Source organism: Falco rusticolus, chromosome 7, assembly GCF_015220075.1.
Source record: "Falco rusticolus isolate bFalRus1 chromosome 7, bFalRus1.pri, whole genome shotgun sequence".
Taxonomy (NCBI): Eukaryota; Metazoa; Chordata; class Aves; order Falconiformes; family Falconidae; genus Falco; species Falco rusticolus.
The window spans coordinates 3,149,949-3,172,274 of record NC_051193.1 but is presented as its reverse complement, the minus strand read 5'-3'; the positions used below and the strand labels follow the sequence as shown (position 1 = coordinate 3,172,274).

At 66.5% G+C, this 22,326-nt stretch overlaps 1 protein-coding gene across 5 annotated transcripts; it reads right to left on the bottom strand.

Annotated features, from left to right (window-relative positions):
• Positions 1-2,106: 2,106 nt before the first annotated feature.
• Positions 2,107-21,784, bottom strand: FURIN (furin, paired basic amino acid cleaving enzyme). 5 transcript variants are annotated; one of them, XM_037395145.1, is made up of 16 exons: positions 21,580-21,784; positions 16,234-16,614; positions 10,814-10,912; positions 10,037-10,132; positions 9,322-9,450; positions 8,986-9,062; positions 8,531-8,619; positions 8,115-8,287; positions 6,944-7,156; positions 6,511-6,611; positions 6,273-6,376; positions 5,967-6,084; positions 4,834-5,013; positions 4,603-4,727; positions 4,084-4,200; positions 2,107-4,009 (listed from the first exon to the last, which is right to left on the bottom strand). In XM_037395145.1, exons 2-16 carry the CDS (start codon positions 16,411-16,413, stop codon positions 3,441-3,443), a joined length of 2,370 nt encoding a protein of 789 aa, XP_037251042.1. In that variant the 5' UTR covers positions 16,414-16,614; positions 21,580-21,784; the 3' UTR covers positions 2,107-3,440. The 5 variants fall into 5 exon arrangements, with proteins under 5 accessions (XP_037251042.1, XP_037251041.1, XP_037251043.1 ...); XM_037395144.1 differs by lacking the exon at positions 21,580-21,784 and adding an exon at positions 18,737-18,949; XM_037395146.1 differs by lacking the exon at positions 21,580-21,784 and adding an exon at positions 16,896-17,900.
• Positions 21,785-22,326: the final 542 nt, after the last annotated feature.

Genomic DNA, 22,326 nt, shown 5'->3' with positions numbered 1-22,326 from the left:
TGCCGGCACACGACTCCACCGTAGCTGGGCAGCCCCCAGCACCGCTGCCTCTCCCGGCTGCCTCACACCAATGCCTGGCACTGGCAAGATGTGGCCGTGCAGGAGCCCAGGGCCCTTCCCTGCCCCAGCTGTGGTCCACAGCCCCCGGCCCCACAATGACTTCACCCAGCAAAGGCCCTTCAGCTCTTCCCAGTCCTGCTCATCCTCCGGCCCATCTCCGTGCCCCTGCCTCCCCCAGGGGCTGCAGGAACTGGTGGGGTACCCAGCGGGGGTCCCCAGGACTCTGTGCAGCCCTGCTAAAGGGTGGCCATCCTGCCATCACCCCCAAGGGGGCCCTTGTGACCATGAAAGGCCACGGGACAGAGCATCCACTGCATGGACGCCCACGGAGCCATGCCCCAGCCCTTGCTGCCAGCATGTGTCCGCATGGCCAGGACCCCACTTCCTAAGCAGCCCCAGGTGCTTCGCCCCTCAAAGTGCTTCACCAGCGCCACGGTGGGATGGCTCAGCCCCGGCAGCCACATTGGAGGGGCAGCTGCCACCACCACCACCTCTGTGCAGCACTGCCACATGTCCCCGCCACTGGTGCAGCATGGCTCAGCTCTGCTCAGCTCCGCTCAGCCGCTTCCTCCATGGTATGTCTAGCATCTGGCAGGGAGGTCACAGCCCCACAGGGGTGTCACGGTCACCTGCAGGACACAGCCGAGCTGATTCCACTTTTAGAGAAAGCTGGGGGAACAAGCGTTTTACAAGCTGGGCTGAGGCACTGCTTCTCCCCGGCATCCCCTGGCATCCCCTGGCAGCTCCTAGGCAGCACAGGCCCCCTCCCTGCCTGCATCAGGGACATCCGAGCCTGGGGGCTTGGGGGGCTGCTTCCCCCGCGGTGGTGCCAGGGCAGTCAGGATCATGCTGCAAGGCGCTGGGCGCAACAGTGAGTGCAGAACCTCTCCTTCCTTGGAAGCCCCAGCCACTGCCTGCAGCAGGAAGGTTACTGGGGGCCACACTACAGCTCGCCCAGTTTCACATCCTCTGTCCACCCTCCTGCAGCCTGCAGAGCCCGGTGGGGCTGCGGCCACTCCGCCTGCTTCCCCCGCAGCCATCACCGCAGCACACGATGCCTGCAGCCCGCCCGCCGTGCCCGGCTGCCAGCTTGGGCCCACGCAGCCCTCCACCCAGGGGTGGCCGGGATCTGTCCCTGCCCCCACCTCATGAGAGAAGGCCGAGCGGGCTGCGCAGCGCCTGCAGTTGCCACCACACCTCGAGGAACTCGCCCCTGACCACAGGAAGCCACCGCAGCCACGGGTGCAGCGAGGCTGAGGAGCTCTGCAGAGAGGTGCTGCTTCTGAGAGAGTAAGCACAGCCCCAACACATCCTCCTGGGGGCTGGGACCCCATGGGGGGCTCAGGGGGGCTGGGGTGGGCTCTGCCTGGAACTTGGCTAGGGCATGAGAGGGTCCTGTGTCCAGCCCGGCCATCCCCATCCTAGGGCTGCCCTGTGGGCATCGTGTTGCTGCTGCAGGGTGGTGCTGGACACGGGGGCTGCCGCGTGTGAGCCCAGCTGGTCCCCAGGCTGCTGTGGAGGGGCTCAGCCCACGCGCTGTGGGACAGGCATGCAAGTTCCCCAGGCTTTTGCCCCCCCAGCCACCTCCATGCGCTGCAGCCGGCTCCCGAATTAGCTCCTCTCTCTGCATTACCAATGAGCAGCTGCTTCTCAACGCTCAGGTGAAGGGGCCAGTCCCTGCCTGGGTGCCGAGTCCCCAACCAGCAGCCCCTGCACAGCACCCACGACCTGGGCAGGGCAGCCCATGGCTCTGGGGGTGCTTTACCTCTTGTGGGGTGGAACAGGGGGCTTCTCTGTCCTGTCCGGGGGCTGCAGCTGGACCTAGGGCTGCAGCTGCGCTCTGGCAGCAGCCAGCAGCAGGGCTCCCTGCCTGCACAGCAAGGACGCCCCCCAGCAAGATGCTCCCCTCCAGCTGCAGGCAGGACCCCAGGCCCCCTCCTGTGGCTGCAGAGCAGATCCAGACACCCCACGGGGGGCTGCAGCATGGGGTGGCGACCCCCAGCCTGGCACCCTCCTGGCTGGGGCACAGAGCACAGGTAGCGGAGCTGGTTTGCATAGTTCTGAACATTTAATAACTCAGTCTCTCTAGCGTTATATCCACATCCATTAAATTAAAAACAGGCTCAGGAGGCAGCTCCCGGCTGATTAAATTACAAGAAAAAATTACTGTGCACCAAAAAGTTATTATAGAAAAATAGTCCTGTGGCCCCCGGCCGGCAGCTCCGTCCGTGGCGGGCCGGGGCTGGTGCTGGCACAGGGTGGGCAGAAGCCCGTGCCACGGCCCCGGTGTGCGGCAACGGACGGTGAAGGGGCTCGTGGCACCGGCCCCCAGCCCATGGGGCAGGGGCAGTGAGGGCAGGCGGCACTGGGAGGGGGCTCCGGCGGGGAGCAGAACGGATTGTCACCAAGTGGGGGCAAGGCACGTTGGGGGGCAGGGGCGCTCTGGGGGCTGAGGCTGCAGGGACACCAGGCTCTGCCCAGCACAGGCAGGGTGCAGGCAGAGCCGGGCAGCGCAGACACGGGCGCTGCCCCACTGCCCCTGCCAGCAGCACGCACAGCCCTGGCCAGGGGCACAGCACGAGGGGCTGGGGCAGCCCCGCAGCATGGGCTCTGTGCGAGGGGTCCCTGCCCACGCTGGGGGGGCTGAGCCTTGGGCACGGGGAAGGCGCTGCCCTGCCCCACGCTCTCCGGTGGGGGGGGGGGGCCCGTCTGCACTGCAGGCAGCAGCTGCGGCAGGATGGGCAGGCAGCAGGCAAGCAGGCAGCAGAGGCTGAGGCCTGGCCATTATTGCTGTTGAAGGGCACGGGTGGAGGCGGACAGGCCCTCGGGAGGTGGCGGGGAGCCAGGAGGCAGCGGGCCAAGCCAGGGAGGCAGGCAGCGGCCCGGTGGTGCCACGGGCGGCAGGGGCAGGGGGATGCCGTGCCACGGGCTGGGCTCAGCTCTGGTGGGGCAGAGCCCCCCCTGCCCTGGCCAGCCCAGCCTGAGCAATGACAAGCCAGGGACCCCACGCACTCCCCACCCTGGGGGACTGACATGACCCCCAGCAGCAGCTGCCCACCTCAGGCAGCGGACACAGCTGCCAGCGCAGGGCCAGTGAGCGCCTGGGGTCCTGCTGCCATCAAACACCCCAGCATGGGGTGCAGGATGGACGCGGGGCAAAGAGAGATGGTGCAAGACTGGGACGGTGCTGAGCTGGGGACGGTGCCAGCAGGGCCGTGCCTGGCAGCCCAGGCCGGGGCTGAGGGACGGTGCCGGTAGGTAGGGAGCCCCGGGCGGCTGCGGTGCGGGAGGGGGACAGGGACAGAGTCCGGGGCCCCTCGGCCTCGCCTGCCCCGGCCCTGCGGTGCTGGGCAGGGAGGAGGGAGGGGCGGGAGGGCTCATCAAAGGGCACTTTGGTCTCTGATGAAGGCAGTCCTCTCGCTGTGGGCCTCGTACTCCTCACCGTCCGACTCGGAGGGGCCCTCCTCCTGCCAGATGTCGGAGGGGAGCCCCTTGTAGGAGATGATCCCGCTGTCCAGGGCGTAGACCTTCACGCCCCGCAGGCTGAAGCCTGAGCGTGCCTGCAGCACCAGAAAGACAGTGACAAAGATGACAACGATGAGGACACAGCTGAGGCTGGCAATGAGGACAGGCAGGTTGGCTGGAGAAGGGGCCTCGGCCAGCCCCTCGCTGTCTGCCAGGGCAGGGGATGCACGGCTGCTCTGTGTCTGGTGGGAGCAGGAGAGGTCCAGGCTGCTGAAGTGGGAGTGCGCGGGGCAGGTCAGGCACTGGTTGGGGCCGGGCCCTGCGCAGGTGGCGCAGGAGGGGTGGCAGGGCAGGCAGAGGTGGGGCGCGATGGGCTCCACGCTGTTCTCCAGGTTGTAGTGTGTGTTCTGGACGCCAGGCGCGAAGCCGGGAGGGCAGCGCTTCAGGCAGCTCTTCTGGTGCAGGTAGTACCCCTCCTCACAGACTGCGGGAAAGGCAGGGTCAGCACAGGCTGGGGGGCCGCCTGCGCCTTGCACCCCCGTCCCGCCCCACACTCACCCACGCAGGTCTGGCTGGGGGTCAGCGTCTTGCAGCCGCTGCTCTCCAGCTGGTTGGAAAGGCTGGGGGAGTCGGTGGCTGTCCCGTACAGCACAAGCGTGAACTTGGTCAGCGTGCCTGCAACAACATATGGCGTGAGGACCACCACCGTGCCCGCCGGACCACCTGCACTTGGGACAGGCACAGGGAGGGGCACTGGTCCCCCACCACGGGCTGTCAGGGGACAGGGGGGCTGTGCCCACCACCTGGAAGAGCACCCCCAGTGCAGGGCTGCCCATGGGACAGTGGGCCAGGCCGGCTGGCACGAGGGGCACCTGCTGCCCCAGGCCCCCACCTCTCCAGAGCAGCTGCGTCCCCACCCCATGTGCCCAGCTCCAGCCTCTCCCCAGCCAGGTCACTGCAGCGTATCGGAGGTGTCACCAGCCCCTCAGCTCGGGGGCATGTGGGTGCCCATACTGCTCCAGGCCACCCTGGGCTTGGAGGGAAGCAGCAGTGGGGGTGAGGCTGGCCCAGCCCTACCATAGTTGTTGGCATCGCTGGTGTTCTCGATCTCCAGCACCCATTCCCCAGAGGGGTCCTCGTCCCACGAGTGCGTTGTCATGAAGGCCCAGTCATTGAAGCCATCAGCTGAGAAGTCGTGAGGCCTGGGTGAGGAGGGGGCGAGAGGTGAGTGCCAGCATCGCGCAAATCCACCCTCGTGCCAGCCCAGCCCGGGGGCCACCCTGGGGTGCCCTGCAGCCTGGCACCTACCTGGCAGCCAGGAGGGTGGAGCGGGTGCCCATGGGACTGACCAGGTGGATGGCCAAGTCCCCCCGCCGGTTGTAGGACAGCGTCAGCCTGGCCTGCGCGTGCTCCAGCCGGCTGATGTAGTTGGCTTTCCCCAGGCAGGCGTCCACCTTCCGCCGCACCTCCAGGCGCTTCCCAATGTCCCTGCCGAGGACAGGCAACAGTGAGCCCCGTTCCAGCCTGGGGGGCACGTGACAGGGTGCCTTGGCCCCCACCGCGGGGCTTTGTGGCTGCCCTAGGAACTGGGCGCTGTGCCCCAGGGCAGCTGGAGTGAGAATCGATCCCACAACAGCTGGCAGTGCCTCCTCTCCATCCCCAGATGGGTGCAGGCAGCAGACGGGGCTGCCCCAGTTCCCTGCCGAGCACGCGCTGCCCGGTGCCGCCTCCCCATGCCAGCCCTGAATGGGCCCTTTCTTCACCCGCCGCTGGGCCAGCTACACCCTGCACGGCGCGGCCAGGGAGGGATGGGACGGGCACAGACATCCCATCCCGGTGCTTGTATGCAGCTGCCCCCCGCCCCGCAGCGCCAGCCCTGGTGCCAGCACAGGACACTGGTCACAAGGACTGCCCGCTCAGGATGGGCAGGGGCAGGTCCCGGGGGACTGCAGCAGGGCAGCAGGCACAGACTGTGGCTCCATCCGTGCCCAGGGATGCCCCCCTCCACCTCCCCGAGAGCCCCCAGGGAGCACCCCGGCCGCACACGAGACTCGGCACATGTTGCGCTGTGGCAGGGGCAGCCAAGCGGGACTAAAAGGAGCTTCTGTCTGACCCCTGAAAAGCCCCTCTGTCTGGGGATGACTGTGCCGGCAGCTCCCAAACCGCAGTGCCCCAGCCCGTCCGCACCCCCGCTGCGCCCAGCCCGGCCCCAGCAGGAGCAGGCAAGCTCGGCAGTCGACCTCAGCACTGGATAGCTGGAAGGCACCTTCCCCAACTCTCCCCAGGCTCTCACAGGAGGATGGTCTGGGGTCCTGGGGGCAGCTCAGCCCTGGAGACCCTCCCCACTCCCCGCCCTGGAACCAGAGGTGCTTGTGCTCCTGTGTGGGGCCATGCGTGGGTAGGACGCTGGGCGATGCCCTCCTGGGCTCAGCAGCCCTTACTTTGGCTCCGTGAGGATGTCGATGACGCATTTCCTCTGAGGTCCCACCGTGGTCCAGTTCTTGGCCAGGCTCACCATGGCCCCCGCGTCCAGCAGGCCATAGCCATAGGAGTGGCTGACTGTGGACAGAGATGGGATCAGTGCTGCTCCCGGGGGTCCCTGGCAGGGGACGTGTGCCCGGCCACGCTGTGCAGCCCACCGGGGCCTCCTGCTTCCTTTGCCCCCCAGGGTGCTGTGCCCCAGCACCCTCAGCTTAGCAGTGCCTGCAGGAATGGGGGTCCCTGGTCCATCCCTGGCACCCCAGTACCTTTGCGGCCGACGCCGTTGGTGACCCAGTCATTGGCGTTGAGGTGAGCCGGCTTCGACGTCTGCACCACCAGGTGCTGCATGTCCCGCCATGTCAGGTTCTTGCTGCAGGGAGACACGGGGCTCAGGCACCAGCGTCGGGTCCTGCCAGCCCCAGGCAGGTCCGTGCCCAGGCATTGCTGCCTTGTGGGGCTTGCACGGCCGCCCCCAGCCCAGCCCTGCTCTGTGCCTGCCCTTACTTGGCTTCCAGGGCGAGGGCGATGATGCCAGCGGCCAGGGGCGCCGAGGCCGATGTCCCTGTGTGTGATTCGGTGCATTTCTGTCTGAGGTCAGTTGTCACCTGCAAGGAGGAGTGCTGGGGTAAGAGGTGCTGTGGGCACCAGCCATGTCCAGGATGGAGGGGTCTTGGGGACTTGTGTCCCCACAAGGGCTGCAGGAGGCGAGGCAGAGCCACCACTCCTGGGGCAGCTCATGAGCTCCAGAAACCCTCAGCTCACGAGACCGCAGTCCTGGGAGCAACCTGGCAGGCAGCAGCATGGCACAGCGGGGCCAGCCCTGCTCCCAGCACCACATCCCACTCGGTCCCCAGAGGGATGCCCAGGGCAGATGCAGCTCGCGGCGCATCCCACCCCCACGAGCCCCACGCCTGCAGACACCGCAGCCCCGACTCACAATCTGCTTCTCGTTCTGGTTGCCGCTGCTGTAGGTGGTGGCGAGGGTGGAGGAGCAGGCCTCGCTGTACCAGGGCACGTTACCATACTGCGTGGTGCTGCTGATGGACAGCGTGTAGATGCTGTTGGTGTAACCGTCACAGTTGCAGCTGTCGTGTTCGCGGCCCCCGTTCCCAGATGCCCAGACGAAGATGGAGCCCAGCCCCCCTCGGCCCTAGCAACAGAGGCAGGGTGAGGGCCAGCGCCGGTGTCACCCACGCTGCCGCAGGGCAGGAAGCCCCAGGCTGGAGCTGGGGACAAGCAGATGGTGCTGGCCCCAGGGTTCTTGCAGCCTGAGTGGGAAAGACCGAGCAGATGCAGCTGGGACACTGAGGGACACCACTGGTCACAGCCCACTGGCCAGGGCACGCAGTGCTGCATCCCTCACCACCACCACGCCTACAGAGCACCTCTGCAGAGGCTACGGGGGCTGCCCCACCATGTAAGGCACTGGGTGGCAGAAGGGCCTTCCAAGAACCGATGCCTTTTTCTGCTTGGAAATCACCCAGGCTGACTCTGCCTGTGTGGGATTTGCAGCCGCCTGGCAGCGCTGCGGGAGCTCAGCAGAGCAGCCCCAACCGGCGGCGCGGTACCCAAAAGCCACAGCTCCACTCGCTGTGTTTGTGACAGAGCTGGCGTGGCACAGTGGGGTGGGTTTGCAGCATGCCTTGCACGGCACATGCGTCTCTCCACGCAGGGAATCCCAGGTGGAACATGGGGCACAGCTAACCATGCGGGCTGCTGCACCAACAGCACACGGGGACAGCAGGGGAAAGACAGGCGGAGGAAGCAAGGGCAAGTGGCTGGTGTGAAACCAGGCAGGAACCAGCACAGGGCTTCAGAGAGCAGGGAGAGACCAGCCTGGCACGGGGCTGCACAGGAGCTCTCAGCTGGGAGCATGGGGCTGCTCAGAAAGGTGTGAGAAGCATCCCGCACGCACGGGAGGAGCCCTGACTCAGGGCCATCACACAAGAAGAACTGGAAAAACCAACAAAGCCTGATCCTGGAGATAGGCTGGAAGACAGCTCATCCCGGGAGGGCCGGGACAACAACCAGGGCAGGCAGAGCAAGGGAGACCTGGGGGAAGGGGCAGGAGCTCAGCTGGCGCTCCCCTGGCAAACTCTCCTGCTCACCTGGCTGACCCCTCGGAAGAAAGCCTCCTCTGCCAGCCGGGCCGGGCCATCCACAGTCTTGCCGTCATCCTCGGGGCCCCAGCTGGCACTGTAGATGTGGATGTGGTTGGGATTGAGGCCCAGGGAATGGGCCTCCACAGCATCAGTCACCTCCCCATCCAGCATGCGCACGCCTAGGGCCAGAGAGCAGACGTCACGGGCGACCGGACGGGGCAGGGTGGCCGCGCACCTCAGGGCAGCGGTGCCGCTGGCGAAAGCCCTCCATCCACTGCTGCCACCCTGTGCCACGAGCCATCACAGGGCTGCCCTGGCCAGCAGCGCCGAGATCCCTGGGCACAGCCCACTCCTCCGGCCATGAGGCACCCGCGGAGCCCAGCACAGGCTTTGCTCTCGGCACAGGGCAGGGTGGCACCCACCTCCGATCCTGGCGTTGTAAGCCACACCAACACCACAGATTCCATTGTTTGCCACAGCAGCAACCTCCCCAGCGCAGCGTGTGCCGTGTCTGCAGTCAAAACAGGACCAGGCATGCTTGGATGGGGCGCAAGGGGCACAGGGCTGGGCACTGGCTGCAGCAACCAGCACCTGAGCTGCTTCCCATCCCTCCCAAACCAGAGAGCTGACAAAAAGCCCTGCAGGGCTCCTCTGTCTACCCTTCTGCTCCAGGGCAGGGGGGACTGAATGGCCTGCGCTGGCACCGGGCAGCCCCAGAGGATGCTGCTCATATCAGAAAGGATGTCAGGGGGTTTCTCCATGGGGCAAAGATGTGCCACCACCCGTGCATGCTCCTGCCATCCATGAGGGATGGCACTGCCGCTGAAACCCTGCCATAGCTGGGCTCTGCCACACTTGCCTCTACCTCCTGCCTCACCTGTTGTCATTCATCTGCGTGTAGCGGGGCTGTGGGTCTGGGTCCTGGTCGTTGACATCAAAGCTCGCCCCTGGATCCTGGAAGACAGATCTGGCAGTTAGAGACTGTCCACCTTGGCCACTGAGCCCCACCAATCCTGGGGCCACACCTGTGCTCCATGCTCCTGAGGCCGAGCTGAGCAGGGGGGAAGGCTCCACAACTACGTCGCTTTCCTCCATGTCCCGCCATAGCAGGCACAGGCCCTCCACCACGCAGCAACGAGGCTGCTCTGAGCAGCCACAGCCACCCAAACAGGCTCGCATGGCACAATGTCCTGCAGCATTGCCTCACACTTACGTAGTTGCCCTCCAGGTCAGGGTGGTTCTTCTCGATGCCATCATCCAGGATGGAAACCACGATACCCTTGCCCGTGTAGCCCTGCTCCCAGGCCTGACGCACATTCAGGTCCCGCTGGTTGGTGTTGTACTGCCAAGAGAAGCCCTCGCAATAGGAGCTGCACCCAGCTGCTGGCACTGCAGCGGGGGTGTGCCTGGACCCCTCCCAGCCCTGGCTTACAGGAGGGCAAGAGGCAGCCTTCACCCTGCTCTGCTGTGACATGGGAATGAGGAAGCCCCCGGGGACCTGGGCGCAGAGGGCTGGGCACAGCCAGCCGGGAGGGCCACTCGGAAATGAGACCGAGCCGCAGGCTGTGCTTGGGCCCCCCAAACACGGCTCTGCCTGAGCTCGACGATGCAGACAGGCACAGACCCTGCTTCTGGGCCCGGCAAGGGGCTGCTCCCCCCCAGTCCAGCCCGGGGCTCTCCCCAGCCCTGTCAGGAACCCAGCAGGGAGCCGCAGCTCCGCGAGCATGGTCTCTTCCCTGGGGTGCCCCCTGACACACAGCACCAGGTGGCTGCCTCAGGCCTTCCTCCTCTTCCTCCTCCTCCCTGCCAGACTGGCTGGCAGCAGTGCCTTGGCTGCCACGTCTGCATCCCCAGAACTCACACCCGCTATTGTGGCTGCATGGCTCCCCTCCTTGCCCGGCAGCGTGCAGCCCCTGCCCTGCACTCACCAGATACCACTGCTGCGGGAACTTGGGGTCTGTGGGCTCCATGAAAATGTCTCGCTTGGTCCTGCGCTTTGCCACCTGCTGCTCCAGCCACTGTACCTGGGGACAGAGAAGCAGCTCATGCCCATGCCAGCAGCTCCCCAGACCCCCTGCCCCACAGCCAGCAGCCTGCCCAGAGGGGCTCTCCCTGGGGAGCTCACAGCCACCCCTGGGCTGGCAGAGTATCTGACCCCCCCAGAGCTACAGCAGCACCCAGACCATCCCTCCTGGCCAGGGTGTCCCGCGACAGGCTGCGCTCCAGCGGAGCGGGCAGGTCACAGCACAGAGCTCTGCCGAGCAGCGGGCTGCCAAAAGCCTGCCAGCCGCTGTGACACGCTGCACACCCAGCTCTGCTGCCAGCCTGCCAGGCCCCTGGGCCAGCGCCAGGGGACAGAGATCACGGCAGCCCTGCCACACAGCGATCTGGCACTGCTGGCATTGCCCTTGCGCACCTTGTCCCATGTACGAGGGCTGAGAACCCTCCAGGGAGCGCAGGCTGCCCCGTGCCCTGGGCCCACAGCAGCCCACAGGCCAGTGGCGCTGGCTCCACTGCCCCCCTGCCCCTGCCGGCCACGTGCTGGGCTCCCACTCAGCTCTGCCAAGGGCCTCGATGCCAGGGACGGTTCAAGGCAGCTCAGCTCCATCCTGTGCCCAGCACCGGCTCACATGCCAGTGTGAAGTGCCCAGGCCCAAAGCCAGGCCCCCCACGCATGGCGGGCAAGGCCCCCCTGCTGCAGGTACCTGCGGTTCCCTGGCCAAACGGCTGTGCCAGGGCTGGTGGGGCGAGAGGGAACGCTTCACCACACCGCTGTGCCGAAAGTGGTAATAGTCGCCAAAGATCTGCAACAGAGAAAGGAGCAGGATGGACTTGAGAGCCCCTTCTCCATAGTTCCCCATCTCCACACCTGCAATCCCGAGCCCCAGGGCTGCCATGGGCAGACTGGGCCCCACTCTGGAGTGGTTGGTGGGGCTTGTGTCTGGGTGCACAGGGCAGGACCTCCTGTGAGAGGCTGCAGCAGCTGGTGACAAGGCAGCTGGGGAGACCCTGGGGCCACAACACCACAGCCTCTGCCCACCTCAACCTCCTGTGGGTCCCTGCATGGCACTAAGTCTCAAATTATCCAACAAAGCTGCTGCCCTGGCAGGGTGGTCCCAGGCAGCAGCGCCAAGCTCCCCGGCCACAGCCCACTCCACTGCTGCAGGTGGCAGAGAGGGACAGGCCTTTTGGAGCCAGCCTGGGACAGGCACCAACCTCAGGTGCCAAACCCACCGCTCCTCTTCTGGAGTCAACCAGCACCCCCTGCTACTGGTGCAGGAGGGTCCCGGGCAGCCTGCAGCCCTGCTCCCCAGGCAGCCCCAGCCAGAGCAGGGAGGGTCTGAGCCAGCCTCTGCCCCTCCGGACAGGCTGCTAGCAGAGCCCTGCTCCCCGTGTGCCCCAGGCCAGCACCCCACCGGAGCACCCACCCGGCGCTGGTCTCTACCTCGGGGCACAGCCAGCTCCAGCTGAGCAAGGCGAGGTGGGGAACGCAGGCGTCCGACCCCAGCTGGGGACAGCCACAAGCCGAGGCGCCATGCTGCGCTAAGCCCAGCTCAGCTCCCACGCACGCCGGAACAGCCCAGCCTGGGCAGGGGCACGACAAGACTCCAGCACAGCCCAGCTGGGCCAGGCGGCCACGCATCCACCCAGACGGTTACTTAAACCCCAAACCCCCTACGGTGCTGTTGTTTCCTTACCCGCTCCCGCAGATCCCAGAGGCTGGCTGGGTCGTGGCGGTCCCACCCCTGCCACCCAGGGTCCCCAGCCCAGCAGCCTGCCTGGGCAGGGGAGAAGGGGCCAAGCGCCCACCCTGTCTCCCTGGAAGCCACAGAGCCTGGGCAGCGACCATGGGCAGGATCCAGCTGCCCAGGCTGTGCCGTCACCTGGGGGGCTGGGTGCAAGGGCTGCAGGAACAAACACGAGGGGGAGGACATCTCGCCCTCTGCCTCCCCAGGCTGCCGCAAAACAGTTTGATTGCAGCTAATGAACCCCCACAAGCTTATCAAAGCTCTGCAGATGTGCTGCCACCCTGGCCAGCCACACAGCCTCCAAGGCTGAGCAGGGGAGGAAAGGTGCACCCGGCAGAGCAGCACCCTCAGCCCCAGGGCAGCAAATCTGGGCTGCAGCTCCCCAAGTCGTGCACTTACCCTCTGGAGCACAGGGGAGCTTCGGGGTGAAGGGAAACACATCCCAGCACCTGGAGCCGGGCCTGCACCACTGCTGCTCAAGGAGCACCGTGTACCAGCAGGCTAAGCCCCCACCTGCCAAAAGGAATCGCTCTGCTCCGCAGTGCTCCGCCCACAGCGCAGCCCCCCATGCACCAGCTGCTCCGTGGGCAGGAAAGGGAACAGACCTGACTCATGGCAGCCCAAGACAGCAGGAGCCCAGCACCAGGGTCAGGACTTGTGTCCATGGCTCCATCGCCAGGGCAGTCTGGTGCTCACACCATGCCAGCACACACCAGGCCCCAGGAAAGGGGCAGGCAAAGCCCCTGGCTGCCAGCTCAGAACCTCACTCCTTTCTGTGTGTGTCCCCCAGACTTTGGGCCATGGTGGGGAGCAAGCTTGCAGTGGGGGACAGTGCAGCGGGCAAATCAACCCCATGCTGCGCCAGCTGGTGTTATCCAGGGAAGCCACAGACGGTGCCGGCTCCCCAGGACGTGGTGCTTGTGATGTGGGGCTGCGCTCTGTGGTGCCAGTGGCAGCTGGGCACTGCTCCTGCCCTGGGCTGGCGAAGGAAAGGCCAGGACTTGGCCTGCAGCTCTACACCCCTTCCCTGAGGGCACGGGCAGGCAGCTGGAGCCCTGGCACAGCCGGCTGCAGAGCTGCAGTCCTGCCTGTTACAGCAGCATCGTACCTCCAGCACCGCCAAAGTCATTGGGGACAGATCTGGGCCTGTTCCCCGTGGCACACTGCATCCCCCCAGCACAGCCTGGGATGCCCGGTAGCTCAGAGCATTTGGGGAGGTTCTGAGGAGGAAAGCCTCTGCACTGGGCTGGCAGAGGGGAAAGCTAGCCACCCTCCCCCAACACCCCGTCACCCCCTCCGGGGGTAAGGACAGAGCCCTGATTGTTCCTGCACGTACATCATGGCTCTGTCTGGTCATCCGACTGGATTAGGTCTGCACAGACACTGTGGTGGCATCCAGCAGCCAGCCAGCCCACACGCTTCCACCCTAATCCCCACAGTCCCTGTCCTCAGCAAGGGCAGAGCTGCCCCTCCAGCCCCGTGCGTCTCCAGGGCAGGCGGCGCTGATCCCACGGAGAGCAGTGCCAGCCCGTGGCTCCTGCCCCAGCCACTTCAGCCAGCCCCACGGCCAGCAGGCTGCCCGTGCTCCCACCTGCGTCCCTGGGAGCAGGGTGACATGCCAGGTGGCAGTGGGGGCTAGCGGGGACCAGCAGCCCAGCGGTATGGGAGGTGGGAGCGCTCACCCCTCCCTGGGCTGGCACTGCCGGTGTCCTGCCAGCGCAGCCCAAGGCTGGCACCAGCAGCTGGGCCCTTCCCCGGCTGTGCCCCCTCCTCTGCACCAGCCCCAACAGCATGAACCACTGTGCTCCCGCCTCGCTGCTGCATCTGTCCCTCCCCTCTGACCCCCGCCCGCCCCACGCTGTCCTTTGGGTCCCCTTCAAGGCTGCTGGCATCAGACGCGGGTCCTGGCATCTCTCTGCTGGAGGCACCGCTGGCCCAGGGGACTGCCCGCCTGCCCCGCTCCGCAGGCAGTGGTGGAGCGGGGAGTACGCCAGGACAGCACGCCTCTGAGGACAGTGTCCAGAGCCCATGCTGAGGCCAGGATCCTCTCAGATAAGGACCCTGGGGGCCTCACACTGGGGTACTGCCAGAAGCACCCAGCTCCCCCCCTTCCAGCTTGGCTGCCGCATCCTGTCCCAGCGGCACGCACCCCCCAGGAACAGCAGCTCAGAAACCTCCCAGGAGGGAAAGCCCAGCTCCTTCCAGCCCTGCTTTTCCCACTGGGCCACCATGGCCCCTCTGTGGGAGCGGGCTACCTGGGCCAGCCAAGCTTCATCCCACAGCACAGACACTGGGACAGGCTCCAGAACGGGAGAAAACATGCCCAGACCAGCAGCTCCTGCCGCAGCCCAAGCTGCCACAGCCCACGGGGCACTGCCTGCAGGTGCTGCCTCACCGCTGCTCTGCCGTGGGCTGGGAGAGCCCGGGGCAGAGGTGCCAGCCTCTGGCAGCAGAACAAATAGCATGGGTAGAAGGTGAGCACTGCTGGGCAGAGCTGGTGCAGAGCCTCCACAGCTCCAGGGACGGACCCCAAACAGGCCTGGGCCACGGGGCTCTGCACCACAGCACAACGGGAAACGCTGTCAGGAGCAGGATGATGGCACCTCAGCCCTGTCCCTGCTCCCAGGCGTCTTGGCACAGACCTGGCCCAGTGGGACGCATCCTGGGCCACTCTCCCAGTCCCCTCTGCACGGCAGCAGCCCTGGCCCGACACATCCTCTGCCCCGACATTGGCTCTAAGACACTTCCACCCAAACAGCACCTATATGAGGCCACCCCATTGCCCCCACACCTGGCCCCAGCCCCCACAGAGTTCCCTCTTCCAGCACAAGCCCTGGAAGACTCAGGGCTCCCTGTCCCCAGAGCCCTGCACACCCCCAGCCCCATGCAGGGCTCATTTTGGGTGGCAGGACAAGGCACCCGCTGGTTCCAGCAGCAGCCACCTTCCCCGCCCGCCATGGCTCGCGGCAGCTGCTCACAGCGAGGTCCTGACACCGCAGCCATGAGTTGTGCAATTTCCTCTGGGATTTTGCTCCTTGCTTCCTTCCCGGAGAGCCAGCCCAGCCCGGCAGCAGCATCCTGCTGTCGGGGCAACAGACCCCCAGGCATGCTGACAGCCCAGCCAGGGCTGGCAGAGCCACATGGGCTCTGCTCTGCCAGTACCAGCCTCACCTTGCTGGAGCAGCACTGGTCCTGCTCCCCATGCCTGTGGGGAGGCATTCCTCTGGGCCAGCCCGGCTGCAACCACTCCCATGGGATCCCCTTGGCCCCCTCTGTGATCACAACAGCTGTGCTGGTGCCAGCTCCATCGGCAAAGTCCCCACCTGCCACCAGCGCAGAGGCCAGAGCCCTGCCCGTGGCACAGGGTGAAGAAAAGCCCCACAGATCAGCCCGTGCCGAGAGCACGGGGCAGTGGCATCACACTACAACGGTGGCATCAAGAAGTGCTGGCCTGCAAGACGTGGTGTGCCAACAGAGACATGTCTTGCCTGCAGCACTGCGCTGGCAAGCAGGAGCCTGGCCACCCCCCGGTGGCTCTCAGCTTTCACACCACCGCTACGAGAGTCAGACCTGGGAACACTCTGGCTACCAGCGAGGGCACAGCCCACAGCCAGCCAGGGAAAGCAGAGCCAGCTGCCTGGGGCCTGGAGCACAGGGCAGCTGGGCTATGCCAAGGCTGCCAGGAGGACAGCACTGGGGAACTCCTCCCGCTGGGGACAAGGCTGGGAACAGCCAGGATTGCAGGGAACACAAGGGGTCCCGGTTCCTTCACTGTCACCCCATTCTCCCCACCCCACTGTCAGGAGGGAGGCAATGGTCCCAACACAGCCACGTGTGCCATCCCATCCCTGGATGAGGGCAGAGAAAGCAAAGAGCAGTGGGAACCTGCTGACACCTTCTGTTTAGGGCCCAGGACACGTGGCTGCTGTCAGACCACCTGCTCTGGGGACACCCAGGAGGTGCTGTTGCCTCCCCAGCTGAGCCGAGGCTGTGCCGCAGTGGGGCAGCTTGCAGCAGGGAGCACCACCGTGAACCCGGAGCCCTCCCCTCCTCTACCAATGCACAGCACTCCCAATTTTTTCACACTAGGATGGGCTTTTCCTTCTTCCCCCTCCAGCAGGCAGTGCGCCCTGTCCTATCATGCCATGCCACCAGACCATCCCATTGGTGAGGAGAGGCCCTGTCTCCATCCAGCTAATTACCACCCTTCAGTCAACACAGCACATGCGGTAAGGCTTCAGTGAACGGGCACGAACACAGTCGCCCTGCTGCCAGAGAGAGCAGCCCCCGAGCTGGCTCCAGGGCTGAGCCCAGCGCCCATCCAGACTGTGGCAGAGGATGCTGCTTCCATGAGGACAGGGAAGCAGAGGACTTACCGGGCCCAGGTTGAGGAATCCATGCTTCCTGGCCACTCTGTCAGCCTCCTGGGGCCCTGCGGGGATGAGCACAGCCCAGGTGTTGGTGTAAATATGCTGGGCCAGCACCTCCTGGGCCAGGAGAGCGAGGGCAACCACCAGAGTCCAGAGCAGGAGCAGCGAGCAGGGCCTCAGATCCATCAGAATATCGGGGTTCCTCTAGCTGGGGAGCAGGAGGGTCCCAGGAGCGGCGGGTCCAGCAGCCTCCCCGCGTCAGCACCCCGAGGAGCGCCGGCCTCTCTGCCCCGCTGGTCCCTGCTCAGCCCACGCAAGCATGGGGCCGAGCCCGCAGCAGCTGGGCCAGAGGCAGCAGGAACAGACCGTCCAGGACAGCAGCACGATCTGCAGAGAGACGGAAGAGCGGTCAGGCCCCGCGGTGCCTCTCTTCAAACCCAGGGAGCACAGGCTCCGCCAGACCAAGCTGCGGCTCTGCCACCGGGGCCTTGGCACACAGCACGCGCTGCCCACCATGGCTCATGGACAGCCAGATGTGACCTGGGGCCCCCAGGAGCCACAGCAGCAGCTGGCCCTGCAGGGTGCCCTGGCATGCCTGCCCCTGCCCGTGCTCCTGCTTCCAGCACAGAGCCACTGTTTACGTTGCCTGTTGCCCAATGTGTACTTACACTGGGCTTACAAACACATGAAACAAACTGGGAGGGAAGAAGAGCACCAAAGGAGGGAAGAGGCAAGGCGAGGGCAGCCGTGCCTCCTGCCGCCATGCTCTGCAGCGGACAAGAGCCCCTTCTCCAACCGGCACGGGCCTGTCTGGGTATGGAGCTGGGAACAATTGGGATGGGAATCCTGTCTCTCCAGTCCCAAGCGGAAACCTGGTGAGACGCCCGCAGATGCTGTGCGAGGAACCCCAGCTAAACAAGAGACTGGGAGGAAGAAAGGCAGGGAGAGCCCTTGCTCTCTGGGTAGCCCCTGGCCCCAGCACCTCCACAGTGAGCGAGCGACCAGGCAGTGCCCGGTAGTAGTGTCAAGCACCGAGCTGCCTGTCACCCTCAACAGCTCAGCTCTGCCCTTCCTCCAGAGCACAACATGGTGACACCGGTGTGACTCATCTTCACAACTGAAAGGAAACCGGCACAGGGACTAGGAAAAGAGGCACACCGTCACCTCCAGTGCGCACCCAGGGACCCGCACCCAGGGATGCCTGTGGACAGCTCACACCGTGTCGGAGGGAAAACACAAGAAGGGGGGAAGGCAGGTGGGGAGCAGGGCTGGGACTGACGCACCCAGGTCAGAGGCGCCCGCGACACGATGGCGCCGGTGCGAGCTCCATGCACGGAGCTCCGCAGGGACCCTGAAATATCTGGTCGTGTTTCAGAGACAGCAGGAAAGGTGAGAGCCAGCACTGCCCAGAGGAGCCCCATCCCCCTCCGGCGAGCAGCGGCCACGGCGAGCAGGGAGCCTGTGGTGCTGCCAGGGGAGGAGAGCAGCTCCTGGCAGCCGCCGGAGCCCTCACCGCAGGCTGCAGCACAGACAGTGCCGCGATTCAGGCATGCTGTGGCTATCCCTCATTGACCAGACCTCGGCCAGCTGTGGGCCTGGCCACCCTGCTGGGACACCGGGAGCCCCGACGTCCCAAATTCTGCACCCACCGGAGGCTGGATGGGAGCCCAGTCCTGCCAGGGCCCAGTTTCCTGCGGGAAAGGGTCCTGAGCCCCCAGGGAAGGGGGAAAAGCTGCTGCAAGAGTGGAGGGAGCAACAGCAGGGCACAAGGGGACACTGTCTGCCACGGCTGGCCTGTGTGCCAGCACCTCGCCCCTCCACAGGTCCCTGGGCTGGCAGCTGCCTCTGCCTCGCCGTGCCCAAGCCGGCAGCCGCCCCGCTGCCCGGCAATGCCCGCTCCATGAGGGGCCAGCGCTATGGCCGGCCCCGGCCGGGGGGTGCCGGGCCTGGCCCTCCCCAGGCCAGCTGGCTCCCCGCTCGGCCCGGCCGCACACCCGGTGCTGCCCGCTCACCCGCGGGAGGAGGAGGGGAAGGAAGGCGAGGCACGGGGCAGCCCGGGCAGCTGCAGTCCAGCCCCGCACGGCGGGCTGCAGCGGGGACCGGCGAGCCCTCGGCCCCACACCGCCCGTGGCACCCAGCAGACGCGGGCAGCTGCCGGCCAGGCCCCTGCCCGGTGCCCACCGGCACCGGGGCTCCAGTGGCAGGGCCGGGGGCAGCCCCGAGGGTGCTGCGGCACCAGGCCCCGGCTCCCTTCTCGCCCCCGGCTCCCCGCGGCGGCCGCGGCCCCGCCGGCCCCGGAGCGCGGACCCCGCCCGCTCCCCCCGCCGGGGCGGCCCCCGTGCCGCCGGACAGCCTCCCCCGCTACCGGGGCGGCCCGGCCCGCGGCGCCACCGGCCGCCCCCGCCTGGGGTCCCCGCCCGGCCGGGGCCGCCCCAGCTGTCAAACCGCCGGCGCCGGCGGGGCGAACCCGTCCCCGGCCGCGTCCCCGCCGCCGCGCCCGCGCCCTTACCGCGCGGCCTGCCCGCTCCCGTCCCGCCGGCGGCCGGGCCCGTCTGGCGGCGACGCCGCGTCACGCCGCGGGGCGCCCGGAGCGCCCGCCCCGGAGCCGGGCCCGGCCCAGGCAGGGGCGGCCGGGGCGGCCGGCGGGGCCGCTTGTTTACGCCGAGCAGCTGTCAGCGCCGCCCGCCGCCCCGCCCCGCGCCGACCGGCCCCGCACCGACCGACCGGCCCCGCTCGGCCCTGCCCGGCTCCGCTCGGCCCGGCGCAGCCCGGCACGGCGCGGCACGGCCGCCGCTCCGCCGGGCGCCGCCGGATGCCGTCACCGCCGCCCGCCCCGCCCGCCCCGCCGCCGCCGCCGCCGCCGCCAGCTCCGCGCCCGCCGCAGCGCCCGGCCCCCGGCACGGCACCCTCCGGCGCACCGCTCGCCCCCGTCTGGGGACACCCCCCCAGCGGCACCGGGCACGGCCCGGGGCTCAGCGCCGCCTCTCCCCCTCCCAGCATGGGGCTGCCGGTGCCAACCCGTGCCAGTGCGAGCGGGAGCCCCGGATCTGCCCCGAGAGATCCCAGACGCCCGCGGTCCCGGGCAGCGACCAGGGGTGCGAGGGCACCCACAGAGACGGGCACTCAGAAGACGCCCCGTCTCGCGTTCCCGCGCGCCCGGCGTGGCACACACCGGGTCACTGCGACACGGGGTGGCCAGGCACAAACCTGCCCACACCGGCCCGTTCCAGCCCCGGCAGCCACCGGAGCAGGGGGTCCCCCAAGCAGGCCAACGGGAACAGCACTGGCCTTCCCGCAAAGTCCCATGTTGTGGGGGCTCGGTCCCAGGGGCCGGCAGCCTGATGGAAAACTGTCTGGAGAGCAGCAACACAAGGAAAATCCATCAGCCCAGTTTCAGGTTGCAGGAGAGAGGTTTTCCACCAAGGAGAAAAGGTGAGAAGTGAATTGCGGCTCATCTCGGCTTCGGTCATTTGTGAAGAACGACATGCTCTTGGCCGTCGCGTGTGTGGGACCACATCAAGAGCAATGCAAGAGCCGGGTCAAGCGCAAAAAGCAAAAGCAGCAGAACCCAAACTGACCTGAATTCTCCACACCCCAGCAGGGCTCCGGGCAGCCCCGGGCAGGAGCGGGTCCTCCGGCTCCTTACAGAGGAAAGGAAGTCACTCGGATATCATGATCAAGATCATGAAGCACTAGCAATCGCACAGGAAACAGTCACCTTGGTAACTGAGATGCTGAGAACAGCCCAGAAAATCTGGCACAGGGCAGGTTTCTCTTCTAAAGTGGGTTAGTTCTGCAGGGCGGACACCTGGCTGCTGCACCGCCCCAGGGGCAGCCACTGACCCCAGTGGCGGCCCCGAGAGCTGCTGCTGAAGACCACTAGCCACAGGGGCTGCAGTACCCCACGACCACCCTCTGGGACCATGGTCCCACCAGGCAGCCCGGGGTGGGGGGCCCCGGTACCCCACGGACACATGGCACTCACCCCCAGACCACCGCAGCCTGGTCGGGAGTCGTCCCCAGGCCAGCATCGGGATGCACAGTCGAGCCGGGAGCACCCCACAGTTATATGGCGGGGACCCACGCTGGGGGCAGGTCCTGAGCCAGACCCTGGCCCCGTGGTGGGAGAGAGGGTGGTGGGCAGGCTGCCTCCCCCCACCCACACACCTTATCTTTGGGTGCATCATTTAGGCGCTGGCGGCTGTGTCCCCACAGGTGACAAGCTGTTGCACCTGGCCCCAGTGACATGTCACCCTGGGGAGAAGAGCTGACAAAGGGCCCTTGTCACCACGGGGCTTATCTCGGTGCCGCAGGGCGGGCAGGCAGGAAGAACATCTCTCTTACATAAATTACTGGCTTTGGACCCGCATGCTGACCCCGCACACCTGCCAAAGACAACGCCTGTAACCTGGGAGCACCTGGCTCGTGGCACAAAGCCAGGGACATGATCAGGATCTGCCTGCCCAGCAGTGCCCCGGGGCCAAGGGCCGACAGAGCAAGGAGCAGGGCTGCCTGCTGCGCCCCCCACACCTTACAGGGCTGCCTGGCATCCCTTTCGTCAGCCCCTGCCTGTGGGGCAGCAAGGAGGTTAAGCAGCTACAGCAGCCACGTCTCCCACAACCACGAACCATCCTCTTGGACATTCAGCTGTCCTGGAGGCATCAGCATGCTCCCGGGTAGTGGCCAAGAGCAAGCTGCCCCATGCAGCAACTCCCGGCACACCGGCAGCGCACCACTGCAAGCCAGCCAGCAGCTCCCCACAAGACATTCCTAGCCAGGTGATGTCCTGTAACTTCCCTGGAGCCCACGCTGTAGGCATCCTGCTCACCAGGGCCAGGGGGGAGACACCCCCCCGTGCTCCTCTGCACCAAGCACACGATGCAGCATGGCCTGACAGCACACGCAATCAATAGAAACCTACTTTCATGGAAAAATCAGGTCAATTTTTGGCTTTCGGGTTGCAGAGATTGCACAAGCTCCTACAGTGATGCAACTGCCCATCTGCCCAAGCTTTCTGGGAGGCAGAGTGGCAATGGGGCTGCACCCCTGCCTGCAGGCACCCCCAGGCTGGGGGGGGCTCGGGGTTGCAGCAGGACTGCAGCAGTGCCGCTGCCCTGCGACAGACCGGTGAGTGGGGAACCAGCAGAGGAAGGGCAGAGGGCCCTCAAACAGTGGAGAAAATCAAATAAGGGGCAGCAATGGCAGGCAGGGGACAGCCAGAGGGACTAAATCAGTAACTTAATGTTTACCTGGAGCGCAGCAACCTGCCCTGGTGCTGGCGCAGGCAGGGGTGAGCCTGCAGCCCCTTTGCTGTGCTGCGAACGTTTCCCCAGCCCCCTTCCCTTCACCCACCTGTACCCTCTCCTGACGCTCCGGTTGCTGTCCCCTTTCCCTGGAATCTCTCCAGCCCCTCTCCTCACCACTGGACGGTACCGGCAGGCTCCCGGGAAGGCCCCGGTGCCAGGACTGCCGCGGCCCAGCCAGGAGCTGCGCTCCGCAGGGTCCCGCCGGCCCCGGAGGCTCTGTTCATGGCCACACTCCCAGACACAACATCTCGCTGCGGTCACACACAGGGGACTCAAGACTCAGCCCAAACAGCCTGACCTTGCCCTGCGGTACAGCTGCAGACACAAACAGCAGCAGCTCGGGGTGGTTCTGTAACTTTATCTGCCTCTGACTTTGTCATCAGCAGCTGTAACGCTGCCAAGGTATTGACCCAGGGCCTGCCACAGCACTGCCCCTGCTCTGGGCTGCGGCGTCGCACCCTGCCGTCGCCTGGCCCCCTGTGACTGCGGCTCTGCAGGTACAGGGACACCTTAGCCCGGCCCCAGCACCGTACGGGGCCTGCAGCAGCTGGGGGGCTCCACACAAGTGACACAAGCACGCGTGTGCAGGGAACACCAGGGTAGAGAGCCCACCGGTGGCCCTTCAGGAAAAGCCCCAATTGCCCATGGCCTTCGATGGGGCAGGGAGGGGGTCCTGACAGATACGAGCACACCAGTCTAGCCCGAAGCCTGTCCGGCACAGGTTTTCACCAGCAAGCTGGCAGAGCAGCGGGGAGCAGGCTGGCCTGTGCTGGGCACTGGTCGTGCTCTGGAC

Excerpts from the sequence above, each read along its gene's own strand:
- FURIN (XM_037395143.1), bottom strand. The coding sequence starts at position 12,298 with ATGTGTTTCCCTTCACCCCGAAGCTCCCCTGTGCTCCAGAGGGTAAGT. Across the intron at positions 10,133-10,813 it reads GTTTGGCCAGGGAACCGCAG|GTACAGTGGCTGGAGCAGCA; the intron begins GTACCTGCAGCA and ends CTCTGTCCCCAG. Across the intron at positions 6,377-6,510 it reads GCCCTCGCCCTGGAAGCCAA|CAAGAACCTGACATGGCGGG; the intron begins GTAAGGGCAGGC and ends GTCTCCCTGCAG.